General features: G+C 37.8%; 1 protein-coding gene across 1 annotated transcript; it reads left to right on the forward strand.

Annotated features, from left to right (window-relative positions):
• The first annotated feature begins 219 nt into the window (after window positions 1–219).
• LOC102600510 (uncharacterized) lies at window positions 220–5,758 on the forward strand. The gene is made up of 3 exons (XM_006354907.2): window positions 220–1,255; window positions 1,343–1,447; window positions 5,489–5,758. The coding sequence occupies exons 1-3, from the start codon at window positions 257–259 to the stop codon at window positions 5,537–5,539; spliced, it is 1,155 nt and encodes a 384-aa protein (XP_006354969.2). The 5' UTR covers window positions 220–256; the 3' UTR covers window positions 5,540–5,758.
• The last annotated feature ends 14,137 nt before the right edge of the window (window positions 5,759–19,895 follow it).

The following is a 19,895-nucleotide window of genomic DNA, read 5'->3' on the forward strand; positions in this document are numbered from 1 at the left end:
TATTATTAACTTATCATATTTTAAACTAAATTTAATAGATTGAACTAATAATACATAAAATCGAACCGTTCCCTACTTAACGAAGAGTCTTATGCGAAGATGATAATGATGGCTTTGATCAGATGGTCCAAGATATATAAAGAGACTTTTCAGCTTCTTACTGAAAAAATAAAATAATATAAATTAGACCTTTCACCTTCTAAATCAAATCAAATGAAATGACGCGGCTTGATCATTTATTACAAGTAAGTACAGTATGTCCTTTTCCGCCTCTTCACTTGCTAAACTGTCTCTCTTGACTAGAACTAAAGCTTTAACCATGGGCATAAACCAAAAAAAGAAAGAACAGAAAATGGCAGAAAATTCAAGCACAGATTCAGGAAATTGTAGTGTGGAGTTTGTGAGAGAAGAAGAGGAAATAGTGTCAAAGAAAAGAAAAAATAAGGATGTTGATGTGACAAGGTTTCTTTATAATGATACTCCTTCCGATGGATATGATGAAGAGAAAACTCCTCCTCCGAAGGCGAAGAGGATGATGAAACTGAAATCCAAACCTCCCCTTTTTTCAAAAGTGTGGAGTGATGAAGATGAAATTTCCCTACTCACAGGTATCATTAAGTTCAAGGAACAAACAGCTCGTGAAGTTGCACAAAATATGGCCGAATTTCGTGCATTTATCCTTCCTTCACTTACTCTTCAACCTACGCCTGTCCAATTAAGGGAGAAAATAAGGCGTATCAGACTAAAGTATGAAAAGACTCTTGTCACAGGAAATCCTTCTAATACAGACCTGCACCAAGTCCAAGTGTTCCAATTATGTCAGAAAATTTGGACTCAACCTCCTAACTCCAACTCTCTACTGCTAAAGGAGAAGCACAACATTCCAGAAAACGACCTACAGGTAAAGGAGAAACACAACATTCCAGAAAATGGCCTACAGGTAAAGGAGAAGCACAACATTCCAGAAAATGGGCAGCCAGAAAAGCAGAATCTACTGGTAAAGGAGAAGAAGCACAACATTCGACCGATTCAGCAGCATAAAATTATCCCCGATTCTGGACTGGATGGGAAAACTATGGAAGATTTGTTGAAGCGACTAGCCAAAGATGTAGAACTTGTTGTAAATTCTAAGGCATGTTTGCAAGGAAATAGTAATGAAGTTGGTATAAGAGTGCTTGATATTGGCCTAGAAAGTATGAAATTAGGGATAAAGTTGGGGAAATTGGTGCACGAGAAAGCGACTTCGCCTGAGTTGGTATAACCATGTCTTATTTTTTGTTTTTTTTCCTATACCATTTCTGAGCAGAATTGTCTCATCTTTGTGTGTTGAATTGTATGTCAGCAAGATTCTCCGGTGCTACGAGAACAAGTGGTATTAAGGGCCTATCTGGAAGCCAAGATAGAGCACGCACAACTACTTTTGAATGCTTATGATGGTTTAATTAAGGTAACAATTCTATCTGCTTTGACTAGGCCTGACTATGTCTCACAAGATGTTCAGATAAGTATAATGCCGTTTTGAAGGTGTCTTTTGTGGATCAATTTCTTCCTTTATAGTTCATTGTTATAGAGAAATTTGGAATTTTCTGTAGATATTCTGAATCTTATTGAAAGAGCTATACGCTGAAAGTTATTTGCTTCCCGCCGCGTACATTATAAATTCAGATCTTTGATTTTCAGCATTTTAACTACTCTTCTGGTAAATGTTTTGGGCAGTCTTGTCTTAGGCTTAAATTTTGTAAATCTAGAGACTGTGGATCAAATAACTTAAACTACTTAGAAAATCGTATGGATCTAGAGACTGTTCCCTTATGCTTAAAGCTAAATACCTTTAATTTGCTTGCTTTGGTTAGGTAGGAATATTGCCTGAATTTGTTCAACCCAGGCTACTATCAATTCTATATTTTATTATGCCCACGAATGTCGGTTTAGGGATGTATGGATTCTCGAGAAGAGAGAAGACATGATGGTCCCCCCCGGACCGCCAAGCTTTAGACTATCCATGTTGCTGGTTTTATTGTGCCTTATTCAGTGAAAGTTCCTAACTGCCACAAAGTACTATTTTCCAGTCGGAGTTATTCCATTGTTAGGACTAGAGATTCTTTGGGTATACTTCTACAAATAAAATGTAGCAGATATTTGCTTGATAATCCTATGTTACTTGGACCAATATATGGATGTTGCCATGTTGGACATGGTTGTGTGTCAGGTGTCTGGGATTTGCTATGATGAAGACTTCAAATTTAGGATATGGAGATATAACTAAACTGTTAAACACAGATGTGGAATATACAAGCTACTAATCATGTGGTTAAGATTGCATACGTGTCATTTACTGTGCATTTCAATATGCTCTTCATTTATATCTAGTACCACTTCTAGGCAGCATGGTTGTAGCATTAGTTGAGCGATCCAAACACATTGACCAGATACTGTACATATCTTATCTAGTACATTTATGTTGTTGTAGTTAAAAAACATGTATCTAGACTTTTGGCATGGGCTGGCCGCCTAGGTGCATTGATCATCTCTTCTCTTTTGTTGGTGATGCGCTCCTAGTCTTAAATGGCCGGGTTGTGCCTGCGGTATTGCTACTTTGAATTTATTAGAGTTCTCAAAGCAAACCTATCATCCGTATATAGTAAGTAACTATTATATGCTGACATTTTCCCCTGTTAGGAGCTGGAGATCATTTTTGAGGCTTTCAAGTAGCCAACTCTACCTTCAAATGAATGCGTGCTTTTCTGTTTTCTTGTTCAAGTATTGAGTATTATTCTTTTTTATTATTATATTAATTTTATCCTTTCTGCTGTCAACCGTCCTCTAATGTGTGATTTCTTACCTCCCTTTGTCAAATGGGTATTTTTTTATTGAAGTTCTAGGGCACACAGTGGCACACTTACCCTTGGGCCAACTAAAAGAGAAACTTAATTTATTAAAACACCATTTGCATATTTCTGAACCAAAAGCTAATGGTTACACAGGAAGCTCTATTTTAACTAGTTATGTTTTTTTTACTTAAATCCACTTTTGGGGTGGCAGGGTTTGGCACTGACCCCTACCCCAGAGGCGGATCTAGGATTGATATTTATAAGTTCCTACCTCAATTCTCAAGTTAATACTAGACTAATAACTTTGGTCATCGATTTCTTAATATATATATATATATATATATATGTATATATACAAAAGCCATGGGTCTCATGTGAACTCGTAAGTCATAACTTACACCGTATATCTGCCACTGCCCTATCCTGTATATTAATAAACAATAAAATAGTTCATAGAAGTATGGGGACTAGACCTTAACTACATCTGGGAACATATCTTTGGTAATAAATGGGGAGTGATAGTATAGCCACAGTGAATTTCCAAAGAATAGTAGGAGGATTCCTATTTACACATAAACCAAGTAAGCAATAAATTTGGATAGACTCCTTCCATTTGGATTTGAGTTCACAAAAGTAATCTTACTTATTCTGAGTAAGTAGTCTTTCTCTTTGACTTGTGATTCTTAAATTGGGGAATTATACTTGTTTAGCTTGGATGGACACTTTGCTTCTCTTGGTAGATTTTCAAACTTGAATATAATCTTCATTTCCTGTAATGAAGCACCCCACTTGGCTAATGCATCTTCCTGTCAGGGGCCCATTTTTAAAGGCAACATGGGATCTTCTTCCACAGATCTAGAAGAAAGATTCATACATGGGCTCCACTGATACTTCATTTTCCATTCTTTCCTTTTAAAGGAAGTTCACCAAATCTCTCGATAAGCGTCAACACAGTTGTAGGAGGATCTTTAGCAGCTAGTGTATGTAGAGACATTGTTTGAAGAGTGTGCTTATTGGCAACAACTGCCTTGCCACCCGTTGGCTGTACCTTTTCTTCAGTTGACTGGATTTGTTTTTATGATTGTTTTTCTGGTTGCTAGATGGTCTTGGGAATATTTTCACAAACACCTTTTTTGGTTCTTTCCTCGAGCTTTCTGTATTTATTCTCAACTAGAACAACACAATATAGTTTTGTTTCTTTTGCAATTTTCTCATTTTATGTGTAAATGATGTTCATTTTACTCATGATCAATTTCTTCCATTTCAGTAAAGTCTGACATTCATCTATAATATTGTTCAAAGTCTGGAACACCCTCATATTGCACAGCTTGCCAGAATCCCTCTTCTTTGGATTATCTGTCAATATCTTATTCCACCCGAGTACTGTTTTTTTCTACTTTGCCAAGTTGATCTTGATGCTTATCTTAGCCACGTAAGCTTGTGTCATATGCTCTGTAGTGACATTAGTGGGGCAAAGAAACTCTAGTTATGTGCAGTCAATGACCAAGACAGAGCATCACATCTTATATGAAGAGATACTAGTACTCATTCTGGAGCCATATATGTTTCAACCTCCAGAACAAAATCAGATAGCCACTTGATGATACACATAAAATATTAGCAGTCTCTCCAATCTCCAGAAACACAAGGATTAATTGATTTTATATCCAAGTATGACAAAGTAATACTGGCATCAAAATATGTAATCTCAATTCTCAACATTAACTTCAAACATCTCCATAGCCATATTAGTGAAGTATACCACCTTTATTCCGACATATATAGGACAACCCAAGTACATGAAAGGGCCTATGTGTTCAGTCAGCCTATTGATTTCATCTCATTAGTGTTAGGAGTGGTGGGAAACATATTTTCGCTTTGTTTATCTTCTGCTCGGATCCTTCACTTCAAGGCTTGAAAGTGAAAATCCTCATTTCTGTTCCAACTGATTTAGGAGTCTGGATAGGTACTTAAGCTCCTACAATGAAAGAGTGAGGGAGATAACGGATCACCTTGTGTTAAACCATTGGTGGACTTGAAAAAATCATGTCTTGTGCCATTAACAATAACTGAATCCTTCTCGACTTGGACTGTAATTTATGTTTCTGGCTTCTCTCCTCTTTTTCTACTTTTTAATTTTCTCTTATTTTATTTCTTCAGATAATTTTGCTCTATATGAGATATCATGTGTCCCTAATGTGGTGGTACAAAACAGGTGGATCACGTACTGTTGTGACTTGTGCATAACTGAACACGTAAATAAACTAAAATAGCTCTATATAATTCTCTGAACCAATACTTAATGGTTACTCCGATAGGCTTTATACACTAATTTGGCTTTGTTGATATGTAGAAGTATATGATAAACAGTTGCCTTGTCTATTTTGTCATTAGAAAAGACTAGTCTACTACCACTAGCTTGGTCTTCGAAGACCCTTTTTGTCTATTTTGAGCTGAGATGCTTGAAAGATTTTAATTTGATTTTTATTGTTGACATTTCCCTCAAAGAATGTTTGTGATGGATCATATAAATTTGTATTTTATCCAGTGCTACCTCTACTTGGTTTTTTCATTAATGTCTTGTTTATGAATTATGATCTATTAATCACTCTTTATCTCTCTCCTTATGGAACTTTTTCCTTTGCCCCGTCTTGTAGGATCATAGTAATGAAGCTCAGTCATCATCGGTGTCTGCTATCAAAGACTGAAGCTTATGGGTTCTGCATTCTATATGAAACTATCCTTGTTTTGTGTTAACAATGACAACAGCTAGCTTTTCTGGTTGTCTGCTTGCTATCTGTATATATTTTTGCAGACTGCAACTAAGATTGCCTTTTGGATGGTTTAAAGCACTTTTGATGCTCCTACTTATCTTGTTTTGGAACTAACATGGGTTCTAAGATTTTATATATATTAAGGCTTAATTTTAACTATGTTGAGTTTGTACCATAAAAAATTAGGTCAAGTGGAGCACTATATATCTGATATGGGTTTTAAGCTGGGGTGGAGCTATATTGTCTTAGGTGTGTTCAATTGGACATCCTTCGCCGAGGGTTGCCAATTGGATCTCTATCAGATGATTATACCATATATACATGTAAAATGCCACTCAAATCGGTTAAATTTATATTTCGGACATCCCTAACACAACATGTTATGTGGCCCAATGGCTTGAGGCTTGCTTGTGTTGCCCACACTAGCGAGTGCAGGTTCAAATAGGCGAGTTCCAGTTCATCAAAATTATTCTTAATTAGAAATCTTCAATTTAAAAATTTAGTTAAAAAATGATAGTTTAGTAGCCAATTGAATTTTTTATATTAAAACTTGAGATAGAATTTAAATGTAATTATTTTATTTAAAGTTAATAAATAAATTTTAACATTTAAAAATATCAAACTTTAGTAGCTAATTGAATTTTCAATGAATTTGACTATTAATTTCTCTTCATCAAAACTTGAATAAAACTTAAATGTAATTATTTGATTCAAAGGTAATAAACAAATTCTACATATTTCTATAACCGTTGCTAAAAGCGAATAGAAGAAGACCTCGTTTGATTCTACTACTATTTTTCATGTCCTGTTATTGTTGTTGTCATCCGACGCCCCCCCCCCCCCCTCCCCCCCCTCCAATTTTTTTTTGTTCGTTCACTTCATATTAAATTAAACACAAATATTAAAGCTAAATATCATGCAGTTTGAATTTTTAAAATTTTGGAACATATATTCATAAAATAATATTAATATTACATAATTCAATTTTAATTTTTTCTGTGCACCTATTTATATATATATATATATATATTTTTTTTTTTTTACTTATGTAATGCTTGTACACCCTTTGTGAAATTTCTAACTTCGCCAATAATTTTCAGCTTTTCCTACGGTCATATCTTGTCTGAATGAAAAAAAAAACATGCCCGCTTTGTAGCTTAGTCTTCTAAAATTGAGTAATTGTTATAAATATAGTGAATGTCTATCTTTTAGAGAATTTAGGAACCCTACCTTTGGGACCAAGTGAATTTTCTGCTATAAATTGAAGGGTTCTCTTCATTGTAAAATAATTTCTTCAAGAGGAATAAAAAGTCTTCTCCCTTCTCCCTACTTTATTCTTATTATTTTATATAGTTTCATAACATGTTATTAGCACGAGACTCTACCAAATACTGATAGGCACTAGATGGCTTCACATGTGGTGTTCAAACTTGATCTTGAAAATTTAAGAGGGTTGGAATAATATTGCTTGCCTTCGTATGGTTAAGAACAAAAACAAGGAAGCCTCGAAGCTGAAGCGAGAAAGTTGACAAATGTGTGTGTGCGTGTGGGTGTGTGTGTGGGGGGGGGGGGACAATTTAACCGCATTGACGCATATATTGGAAATTTCAATCATTTGATTTTTGAAGGAGTAAAATACTTTTGTAAAAGTGAAAGATATTACATCTTGAGACAAATATTGATAAGATGTTGGGTTTACGGTCACGACTCAAAACTCACATGTCGTGATGGCACCAATGTTCCCAATCGATAGGTAAGCCAGTCCACTAGTTTTACCAATTTAACTAAATAATTAAGGTGAAAAAGTAAACAACGAGTAGAATACCTCAAATATTAAGTCTTTCATAAGTATGGAGTGCGGAAAACTAAATACCACCCAAAATTTTGGTGTCACAAGTATAAGAGCGTCTAAAATATGATGCAAGTTTGAAACTAAAATGACAAGTTTAAACATAACAAATATCCTGTCAGAATACAAAAGCAACAGAATAAATAATAAAACAGAAGGAGGTGTGGACTGCGGAACAGCCAAACAACTCACCACATGAACTCCAAGATACTCCAAGCTCGGACTCAAAAATCTCCACGGGATGCACTCATTTTCGGAACTGGATCTGCACCACAAAAGAGTTCAACAAGTGTAGTATGAATACGAAACCATATGTACCAAGCATATCTCATAGCACGACAACGAAGAAGAGATGTCAGGAGTTCATTTAAGAAAATCATCTTTTTACTTTTGCAAGGCTACATTATACTGATCAAACAAGTTTAATCAAATAGGGAAAATTAGTGTCACGTAATGTCCAACCATCAATAAAGCACATAATCAACAAGAATGAAGGATGTAATGAAATACAATGCAATGTGACATTATGAAATGATATGCCTCAGATGCCAAGTATTCTCTCAACCGTATATGCATGATACTTCTCGAAAATACATCGAGAGTTCATGACCTATGGAGACTTACGAGGCCCATAAACAGACACAAACGATCTCCACGTGTCTATGTGGACGATCTCAACGCACTATCATAAAATTAAAAAATCTCCAGCACGGATGATCTCCATGTGCCCAACTTATAATCATTACATCTCACAATCCCCAGCACGAACGATCTCCTCGTGCCCAACTTATACATAATCACATGTCAATGTATATGCACAATATGATTTCAATAAAAGGGGATGATGCATCTCAATCAATCAAATATCGGTGTGATATATAATCACCTTAACTATCACACATATACAGGTTCAATAAGGAAACACAATCACACAAGAGATATCAAGTCAATAATCTATCAGCTAATGCCCATATGCTTTGGCATTCTCCGATTACAATCCGGCATTCTATAGTAATAAACTTTCCCTTTATAACACCAACACTCGTACCAATGCCCGTCACACCAGTGTACAAGACCCCCATATTTCGCCCTTACCCATTGTCTATTCCATATTTAATCTTCAATTAGAAAAAAATGTCCTTCAACGAAGTCTAAAAGTCTTAGCATACCTTGAATGTCGAACACGTGCCTCGAATCCTCAAGATTTTGTCTTTCCTTTTCATAAAGCTTCAGAGCGTTCCCAATCTATCACATATGCAATATTCATAAATAAATGAGTCTGTAGACACCCAAATTACTATATGTCTAGCCTAGACCCAAAACTCCTCCATATCTCTAATCAAGCTCCTAAACTTGATACAATTAACATACCAAGTCTCATACTTCCTAAAATTCAAGCCTATGATTAAATCATAATTCCTCCAAATAACATAATTCTGATAATATTCACATAATGCAATACACCTAATATTACTCTCAATATATCAAAACTTGAATTTTAATATAATAATAAGAGGAAATCAGGAGAAATATGCGAGCATAGCGTATAATTCACGAAAGCAAAAAATTGGTAGAACTTTACCCAAACACCAATACCCCTATAATTTGATTTTCCATTCCAAACTTCTCAATCATTGTCTAATGATTGCCTAATAATTATTACAAATTAATTAACTTTCAATTAACCTATATTTGCATCTAACATTAACATATTCACTGGCAACAAATAAATAGCATTCTCACTTGATTCTTTCTCACCAACAATTATATCAACGCGTATATGCAGAAAGTATAAGCCGACTGAAGAAAAGTTTTTTTTACTTGAAGTCATTCTCGTCTTGCGGCGTTCCTTATCCTCTCTCTTTCTCTTACTTACTCAAATTTTGATATAAAGATATTAAATCCCACTAAGTTATTTCAACACATGGGCCAAGTGAGATAGGCTATCAAATAAATAATAGGCTTGGCTCATTAACTACCCATTAATTTAATTATTTTAAAAAAATATTATCTATCAACTAAATATCCGAAGTCAACACATAACTCAAGATCCCATTTAAATATTTTACCGGAAGAGTCAAAATAGTTCTAGTGCTCAAAACGATCTAACGGGTCATTACATCATCTACCACTTAAACAAACGTTCGTCCTCGAACGGTCAAAGAATCAAAAGTACAGGAACGCTCCAAAAGTTGAGGATACCTAATCCTCATGTCTGACTCAGTCTCCCATGTAGCCTCCTCCATCGGACGGTGCTTTCATTGAACCTTCACTAAAGCAATTTCCTTCGACCTCAACTTCCGAATTTGCCTATCCAAGATGGTTATTGGATCCTCCTGAAAAGTCAAGTTCTGATTAAGTAACACAGAATCCCATTGAATCACATGAGCATCACCCTGATGATACTTTTTCAGCATCGAAATATGAAATATTGGGTGAACACTAGACAAACTAGGTGGTATAGCCAACTCATACGCCACCTCACCAATATGCTCAACAATCTCGAAAGGACCAATATACATTGGGCTCAACTTGCTTCTTTCCAAATCTCATCACATCCTTCATGAGCGAAACCTTCAATAGAACCCTCTCTCCAACCATGAACTCCAAATCATGAACCTTCCGATCTGCATAACTCTTTTGCCTATTCTAAGCCACGAGAAGTCTATCTTGGATCAATTTGACCTTATCTAAGGACCTCCTCAACAAATCTGTACCCTATAGTCTAACCTCAAATGCATCAAACCAACCAATTGGACATCGACATCTCTTTCCATACAAAGCCTCAAATGGTGCCATCTCAATGCTCGAATGATAACTATTATTGTAAGCAAACTCTACTAAAGGCAAAAACTGATCCTAGTGACCGCCAAATTCGATCACACAGACTCGTAACATGTCCTAAAGAACATGAATAGTCCGTTCAGACTGAGCATCAGTCTGAGGGTGAAAGGCCGTACTAAGATCCACCCGAGTGACCAACTCTTTCTACATCGACCACTAGAAATGAGATGTGAATTATGTGCCAAGATATGAAATAATAGGAATGGGAACCCCATGCAAGAGAACTATCTCTCGAATATAGAGCTAGGTTAACTTCTCTAAATTATAGGTAGTCTGAACTGGTATGAAGTGTGCAAACTTAGTCAGCCGATACACGATGACCCATATAACATCAAGCTTACCCAAGGTACATGGAAATCCTACTACAAAATCCATAGCAATACACTTCCACTTCCACTCAGGTATGGTCATCCTCTGAGTCATACCTCCTGACTTTTGGTGTTCATACTTCACTTGCTGACATTTCAAACACCGAGATACAAAATCTACTATGTCCCTCTTCATACGACACCGCCAATAATGCTGCTTCAAGTCACGATATATCTTAGTATCCCCCAGATGAATAGAGTACCTCAAACTATGGGCCTCCTCCATGATCAGTCTAATCAAATCACTTGTCCGAGGAACACAAATACAACCTTTTATCCTCAAAACTCCCTCGCTATCAAGAATTGCATCCTTGACTTCTTCTTTTGACACCTGGTCTCCAATCTTACATAAATCACCATCATCAAACTGTTGAGTCTGAATCTGCTCTAACAAGTATGACCTAGCCTCCACAAAAGCCAAAACCTTACCAGATTCTAAAATATCAAGCCTCACAAAGCTATTGGCCAAGGACTGGACGTCCCTAGCTAAACGACGCTCGCCAACCTTTATCATGCCTAGACTAACCATACTTACCGTCTTTCTAATCAAGGCATTTGCTACAACATTTGCCTCGCTCGGATGATAAAGAATAGTCACGTCATAGTCTTTGAGCAACTCCAACCATCTCCGCTGCCTCAAATTGAGATCCATATGATTGAATATATACTGGAGACTACGATGATCCGTGAACACCTCACAATGTACACCATAAAGGTAATGCCTCTAAATCTTCAATGCAAACATTACAGTTGCCAACTCCAAGTCATGAGTAGGGTAGCTCTTCTTGTGAACCTTAAACTACCTCGAAGCATAAGTTATCATCTTCCCCCTCTGCATCAATACGCAACCAAGACCAATCCGAGAAGCATCACAATATAAAATAAAACCCTCTCCCTCCATGAGTAGAGTCAAAATTAGAGCAGTAGTCGACAAAGTCTTGAACTTTTGAAAACTCACCTCACACTCATTTGACCACTGGAAAGCCACTTCTTTCTGGATCAATCTAGTTAATAGGGATGCAATGGATGAGAACCCCTCTACAAATCATCGATAATAACCTGCAAGGCATAAGAAACTTCAAATCTCTGACCCGATCTCCAGCGGTCTCAATCTTCTTAGGATCCACCATAATACCCTTCTTGGACACTACATGTCCCAAGAATGCTACTGAACTAAGCCAAAACTCACACTTTGAAAACTTTGCATAAAGCTTATTCTCTTTCAGAATCCCAAGCAAAATCTTCAAATGATGCTTGTGTTACTCCTTACTACAGAAGTATATCAATATATAATCTATGAGGACAATAAAAAAGGAATCAAAGTACGCTCTGCTCCCTCTATCAAGTCCATAAAAGCTTTTGGGCATTAGTTAACCCAAAAGACACCACCAGAAACTCATAATGGACATAACGTGTTCGGAAAGCTGTCTTAGGGATATCCTCCGCCAAACCTTCAAATGATGATAACCGAATCTCAAGTCAATCTTGGAGAAATCTGAAGCACCCTGAAGCTGATCAAATAAATCATCAATACGAGGTATCAAGTACTTATTTCTGATGGTAACCTTGTTCAACTATCGATAGTCAATACACATACGCATGTATACATCTTTCTTTTTCACAAATAACACCGAAGCACCGCAAGGAGATACACTCGGTCTAACAAACCCCTTGCTCAACAAATCCTACAACTATTCCTTTAACTCTTTCAATTTGGCGGTGCCATACGATAAGAAGGAATGGAAATAGGCCGAGTGCCTGATTCTAAATCAATATAAAAATCAATGTCACAATCAGGTGGAAGACCTGATAGGTCTATCGGAAAAAACCTCTGAAAACTCACTCACCATTGGAATAAACTCTAGCATATGAGTCTTAACACTAGCATCTTGAATATGTGCCAAATAAGCCAAACATCCCATCTCCACCAAACAACGAGCCTTAATAAATGATGTTACCCTTTTCAAAGAATGACTAAGAGAACCTCTCCATTTAACTACAGTAATCCTAGGCAGAGCTAATGTAACTGTCTTGGCACAACAATTCAAAATCGCGTGATAAGGATATAACCAATCCATACCAAGAATCAGATAAAAATCTACCATATCTAAGACTTTCAAATCTGCATGAGTGTCATATCCTATCAAGGCAACTATACAAAGTCGATATACCCGATCAACCACTACAAAATCCCCAATAAGAGTAGATACATGTACCGGTAAATCAAGAGACTAACATAATATATCCAATCTCAAAGCAAAATATATGGACACATACAAATAAGTAGAGTCTGGATCAAATAATACAGTAGCTGATCGATGACAAACCGAAATAATATATGTCATAACAACATCTGAAGCCTCTTCTTCTCGCCTATTGATATCGCTCAACTACACTTCATCCGATTTTAAGTGTAGGTGGTCGCTAACAAGTATAAACCTAATTAAGAGTTGGGGTCGATCCCACAATGAGTGATACGGTAAAGAATTCAACTATGAAGTAAAAACGTGTTTTAATCGTTTGTAGGAGTAAAAACTTCGCAACATAAAATTAAATCACAAAGTTTCAACAATTGATATCAAATGGGGAAAATTCAGTAACCAATTGCAACAAGGAACAACTAACACGGGAGTTAAATAGTTACTAATTTCTTAGAGTTGTTGAATCTCAATGGGTAGGATAGGTTTTGAATACAATATTCATCTCTCGATCAACTATCATGTTTCGAGTGAGTTCTCTAGAACTTCAACAAGCTTAACACTACCAAACAACCCAATTCCTTAATAAACCCACTTTCTCAAGCTGGGTTTGTAAAGACGCAATCAAATCCACTTTCTCAAGCTAGATTTTAAAAATGCAATCGATACAACTATCAATCATTCATTCTACTGTAACACTTCTTTCTCAAGCAAACATAGAGAGCTAAACTAGAACTGAATTTGCAACTTCAGTTCATCAATTAAAACATGAACAAACAATTGAACCCATTTCAAAACAACATTATATTCAGTAATTAATAACACTCATTAGCTAATTAATGCATTTGACTACATGATCACACCCCTAAGGTAAAGGGTTTTAGCCAAACATAGCGGAAAGTAAGAAATCGTTACCAACAAGATTTTCCATCTGAATTTCTAACAATCTGCAATACCCAATGCTAAAATCAAAGCTAAAATCCTAAAATTTCCAATTCTAGAACCGAATCTTCTCCGAGAATGTTTAACTATGTGTAAATGAAAAAACTCTCAAAGACTCAGGAATACACTGTGCGGGAACCCCTTTTCTTCTTTCAAACAATGAATTTATACGTTCACAAAAACTCAACACTGAGTCCAGTTGGCGAGGTTAGTCGAGCTCACCGATCAACTCAGCGAACCACCGAGTTGTGCCTCTTCTCTCCTTTTGGCCTGACTCCGTCAACAAATTGTTATGGAAATTTATGCGAGCTGGATCATGATCGCCGATCCATTCGATGATTTGTCGAATCGTACTTTTGCTCGCCAAGTTGGTTTGGAATATGGGCCATTTCGCTTGAACTTTAGGCGAGCTGGAGGCTTACTCGGCGAGTCGCCGAGTGGCTTTTGCAAGCTCCAGCTTATCTTTTCTTCAACCTTTCAAACTTTTTCTCTCTTTTTCACATCGTAATGTCCTTTCCTTGCCCTTAAGCCTTCATTGTTGCATATCAACATATTAACATCAGTTATGTGCACAAAATAGGCATTAAGGACACTAAATCATTGAATAATAATCCCTAAATGAGTCAAAATTCCCGACTTATCAACACCCCCAACTTAAACTTTTGCTTGTCCTCAAGTAAAACACAAGATCAATCAGGTCAACAGGGATGTCTACAAATAGTGCTCCTTGAGACTCAACATGAATGCACACAAGGTTCAATGCACACATGCAATGTTCAATTGTGCACTAAAAGTTTTAAACTATGACTAACAATCATCAAATAGAGTTCAAGCTCACAATGCTCACTTCAAATGCAAATTCATACTGAACGAGAATATTCAAATGCCCTCACATCATGAATGATTCCACGCTCTTCACAAAGCCAGTCAAGGAATACAGTTGAGGAATCGAAATCAACTCTGACACGCCCAATGAGAAAAAACATGCACGATTTTACCCATAGGTTTCCCCATATTTTCCAACCACACATCACTCGGCTCATGAAAGATCAAAAAGGTCTTTCAAGGCTTGTAATTGGGCTGAGGGTATGTGTATGATCATTTTGGCTTAGTGACTTCTACCTTTATAAAGCATGGCTCAAAGTTCACTTCTTCTCATTTTCTTTCATTCTTTTCATCTTCACAACTCATCCTTGGCATATTCAAAGTACACAAAATTTTTGGTATAGCTCATCGGATACCCCTTTTATTTCCCCAACATTACTCAATGGATACAATTTTATTATTTATTTCTCTTTTTACTTTTTTTTTATATGGAGGGGTTCTATCTTATTCTTCAACACAAGTCCCCAAGGGTGAATTTCACAAACTTCTTGCTCGATTTCTTTCCTCATTCTTACATCACCCCCAACTTAGACTTTTGGCCTAAAATGGCTATTCAAACAAACCAATGCTTCATGAAGGTTTTAGGTGGGGAGGACAAGGTCATTTCTGTTCATTTTCATCCAAAGAAAAGGTTAGGCTCAAAAGGTGCCAAACTAGGTTCACATACTCACAAGGTAGTCACACAAAGGTATATCAATTAGGTTCACTCTCAAAATTTATGCCTAAGATCAATTCCTTCATTCATCAAAATTAGTCAATTGGACTAACAAAGCAAGTTCTAGGTATCACCATGCACATATTTCAAGTAAACCTCACCAACAAGGTATTCAACACATTCATCATCATGACTCTACAAGTTAAGCTCACGTGCAACGATCATTACAAAACTCACTTCGATAATCGACTAGTCACAATGAGATGCTAAGAGTTCACACATGACGTCTGCAACTCAAATTGGCTCGTTAGACTTGCACAAAAATATCTGTCATCAAGAGCACTGTTCAAGTCATCGGTATTGATCGACACTCAAATGTACAAGAGAACATCCATCACACATAATCACGTAATTAAGAGAGATGCTAATGAAATAAAGCCAACATTCATTCACATTCCATTGGCAATGAGAAGTTTGAACAAAAACTCTAAAACACAAAATATCCAAAAGACAGAATAAAACCAAAATACATCCAAACATCCAAAAGGATAGGTATAACAATACCATCACCCCACCAAAATAACTACACAGTGACCTCAATGTTCACTAAAAACTGAATGTATCAACAATAAAGAGAATGGAGGGAGAGTAAAAATCCCCCTGTCAAGCTAAGCCTGAGGTGAACTCTATATATATGGGGTGGCCTCAATCTAGGCATCAGTGTCTGGCTCAACTCCAGCTCTGGAGGTCTGTGCAACTATTTCCTCTGGGGGCTGAGACCCGCTCGAGCCAATCATGGATGTGTCGTGCAGTTAAGCCTCTATAGCCATCCGTACCAAATCACCCTCCAGGTCCTCCAGATCCTCAAACACCTACTTATCACAAGCCTCTAGCTCCTCCTTATCTGTCTTAGGTGTGTCAGACTCTCTATCATCATCAGATGTAACAACATCTCCGGTCACAGTAGCCGAAGAGATATCTAAAATAGCTAGCATATCTGCACTAGGGTCCTCGGGAGCATCTACATTACCCTACAACATCGAGATATCAGTGAATTTAAGCTCATCCATATCACGTCAAAGATCGGTAATATCAGCCTTCAAGGCTGTTACATCCATAAAGCCACGGTCTGACATCTCGCACACCTCAACTCGAATAGTGAGAGCGTCCAATGCTATCTCATGGGCCATGATCATCTCCCATTGTGCTCTCAAATCCTCCTGAATAGGAGCCAATGCTGCCGCTATCACTTGGTCGATCATAGAAGACACAACGACCTCAACCCTCGCAGCCCTCATATCGGCCGAATAGGTAAGGTTGCCCATTTTATTTATCATAGCCTATGTCAAGGGACGACGGGAAACAGTAGCAGGGGTAGACACTAAAGAGGTGGAAGAGCTGGGTATACCTGATGACTCAACTGCCAGTGTAGACTGAGTAGCATCGGCCTCCATGGCCTCAACATCGACCACCGGTGAAATGTCCACTGGAGCCTTCTTCATCCTTTCCACTTCATCTTTTGTGTACTCAGCCTCAATCCTTTGAATGTCAAACGAAGATGCCGGAGTCACCTTAGTATCCATCTTTGAGACAAAGGACACACTCTCTCGACGACACAAATCACTAATAAGCACTGGAAATGACAATGAGGTTTGGTTTTGTTTTGCCCTCATCACCATCTCCTGAGAAATTATCACTCCGAGATTCAACCGCTTCTTATCAAGATTACAAACCAGTAGTGCAGCCTTAGGATGCCGGATAATTGATTCATTTTGTGAAGGTATCAAGGTGCTGGATATGAATCCAAACCAATACCGATCAACCACATTCAAGTCCTTCTTCTCAATCATCACTCCCACCTCGAGTCAGGGAGGAGTAGGATCACTCAACAGCTGGGCCAACCACCCCTTCAAATCATCTTATGTTTTGGTTTCGACCTTGTTGGACAAAGAATGGATAGTGCGTGTAGTCCAGTCCAACAAATCATTAATGTCAGTTTCACTACACTGTACCTTCTTGCCTCGCACTTCTACGTAATCCATCGGTGACATCGACCTAGATTTTTTCTTTCCTTTCAGAATCAACCCCGCACAACTCTCATAAAATTCTCGAATCAATGAAGGAACATATGGATTTCGGGGCTTAGTAAACTTCTGAAATTTGTGAAAGCGCAGCGTCTTCCACACATTTGGATACCTTTCTACCATACCATCCGTAGGAAGCCGCTTTCCTCTAAAATAGTTCGCAAGCCAGCGACCTTCAGTCAGTTCATAGACCGCAACAAACGTGCTGGAGCCGGAGGCAGTTGAGGTGCCTGACCTACTGTAGGTGCTGGAGGTGCTCGATGTCTGGATGATGGGTCATGATCTGCTTTAGAATGCAATTCCGTGCGCCTCCGTTTTATCAACCCTCCCTCAGTTGTCGGTGTGTGAATAGGGGTCCTGCATCCCGCAACTTCCTCTTTTTCAAACTCAAATGAGGTGAGATGAGTAGAGTCGATGCCCATGCTGTCCGTTGAGCTCGAACTTGAACTGGAACTTGCCACCACTTGCTTATTCCCTTTGCCTTCAAACTCCCCTGAGAAGGTTTAGGAAGAGTAGCTTGGGGAGGTGTGACCTCTGCTGCAATAACAACCCTTTTGCATTTTTCCGGGGTGATGGACTTCTCACTGAAAGCTTTGATCTAGCCATATCTTTAAAAACACACAAACAAAAAACATGCGGTGGCAAAGGGTTAACAAAATATCATTTTCAAACAGTTGCAGGAAAACTCGCCAAACTACTCGGTGAGTCACCGAGCAATAGAGGGCTCGTCGAAATTTAAAGAACAAAACAACAAATATTTTAGCACAATAGGGTGAGACCAAAGACCATTCGGTGAGTTTACTCGGTGATCAAAGGGTGCATCACCGAATGTTACAGAAATAAACAGCCAAAAATGATGTCAAAAAGGTGAGACGGAAACCATTCGGCGAGCACAAGCATATCGATGAGAGTATGGAGTAATTTACCAACATTTCATGTCAAAAAGGCGATAAGGGGGGATGGATTGTTGAACTGCCGAGCCACTCGTCGAGCTCGACCTAGCTCGTCAAATTGCCCAATGTGCTAGATTTCTAACCCAAAGTCCAATTTTCACCGAACAACCCTTGATAACCAATTTTGAGTATAATTCTATGCAATTCCAACCTACCCACAATGACTATCTATCCCGGGGTACTTAGACTTCCCCCAATTGATCTGGATTTGACTAAACAATGATTTTTTCCCTTAAGAACGACGTCACCCAATCCATCGTTGGGAAAATTTGAGTTGTTTGGTGGAATTTGGGTTACTCAGACTTCACCCACACAAAATCCAACATGCAAACCCACAATTCACACAATTTAAATGCCAATCTCAAACTAATTTAGGCTAAGCAAGATATTAGGCATGCTTGATTTCAAAATAGATATTAACGAGTAATTTAGCACAAAATCAAAGCAAACAATAGATCTATGAACTAGTCAAACACATGCTCAACACAATTCATGCAATTTTAGAACGAATTTGGAAAACCAACCTCAAATGTAGAAACAGGACACTAAGGCAAAAAGGAAACGATGGGCAACACTTCAGATTCCTATCACACGAGGACACCCACAAAAATTGAAGTTAAAAACTATGATCTAAAATTTGATTGTAAGAGTGTAGGAGTCTAAAAGTTCAAAATAAGGAAATGATTTGAATTTAAAATGGTTGAAAGGCCTTTGACTCTTCAGTTCGTGCCTCGATCGGCGAGGTTCATTAACGCCACTGATCCACTCGGTGATTCGCTGAGTGGACTTCAGCCCGCCAAATTTAACAGAAACTCAGCAATTTAGTTGGTAAAAAATGTGAGCTATAGCGAGCTCGCCTTGTGGACTTTAGCTCGCCCAATTGCCCTTTTCCTCCAAAATTCAAATTTCAACATGCACATCCAAAAAACGTTATTAAAAACAAAATGTAAAACTTGGGTTGCCTCCCAAGAAGCGCCTTATTTAATGTCGTGGAACGACGTGGCCATGTGATCATGCCTTATTTTTCGGGTTGACTAAAGTATCACTAGGAAGACCCACTTTTGGTCTTGGATTTAAATGATCCGAGGTTTGACCAATTTGGGTTTCAAGCTGATTAATGGAAACTGAGTGCGAAGTCACTGTCTGATTTAGAGAAGGGACATCGTCTTTCATCTCTTTGAGTACCTTGTCCTATCCTTCCACCTTGTTCAATATACATGCAATCATATCCTCAGTCCGGAAGTTTTTGAGATCTGCCCTTGGTTCATTCAGATTTTGACGTTTATGATGAGACACATAACAATCTTTGTCACCATCTCTATCTCTCCAATTTGCACCATGGTCACGCCAATCTCGATCTCGATCTCTATAACCATCATCGTGATCTCTATTCCAACCTTAATTCTCGCCCAAACCTTGGATAGCTCGGACGAGAACCCTCTGCTTGGTTTGACAATGCACCTCTTCATTGTACATGGCCTCAAATTGTGTGTCATCAGGGTTCACACCATT

This window comes from Solanum tuberosum, unplaced genomic scaffold, assembly GCF_000226075.1.
Source record: "Solanum tuberosum cultivar DM 1-3 516 R44 unplaced genomic scaffold, SolTub_3.0 scf00183, whole genome shotgun sequence".
In the NCBI taxonomy this organism is placed as follows: domain Eukaryota; kingdom Viridiplantae; phylum Streptophyta; class Magnoliopsida; order Solanales; family Solanaceae; genus Solanum; species Solanum tuberosum.

What these genes read in the sequence shown, in the direction of transcription:
- LOC102600510 (XM_006354907.2), top strand. Translation starts at nt 257, where the DNA reads ATGTCCTTTTCCGCCTCTTCACTTGCTAAACTGTCTCTCTTGACTAGA. An exon ending in AAGCGACTTCGCCTGAGTTG is followed by an intron (nt 1,256 to 1,342) that starts GTATAACCATGT and finishes ATTGTATGTCAG; the next exon opens with CAAGATTCTCCGGTGCTACG. An exon ending in CTTATGATGGTTTAATTAAG is followed by an intron (nt 1,448 to 5,488) that starts GTAACAATTCTA and finishes CCCGTCTTGTAG; the next exon opens with GATCATAGTAATGAAGCTCA.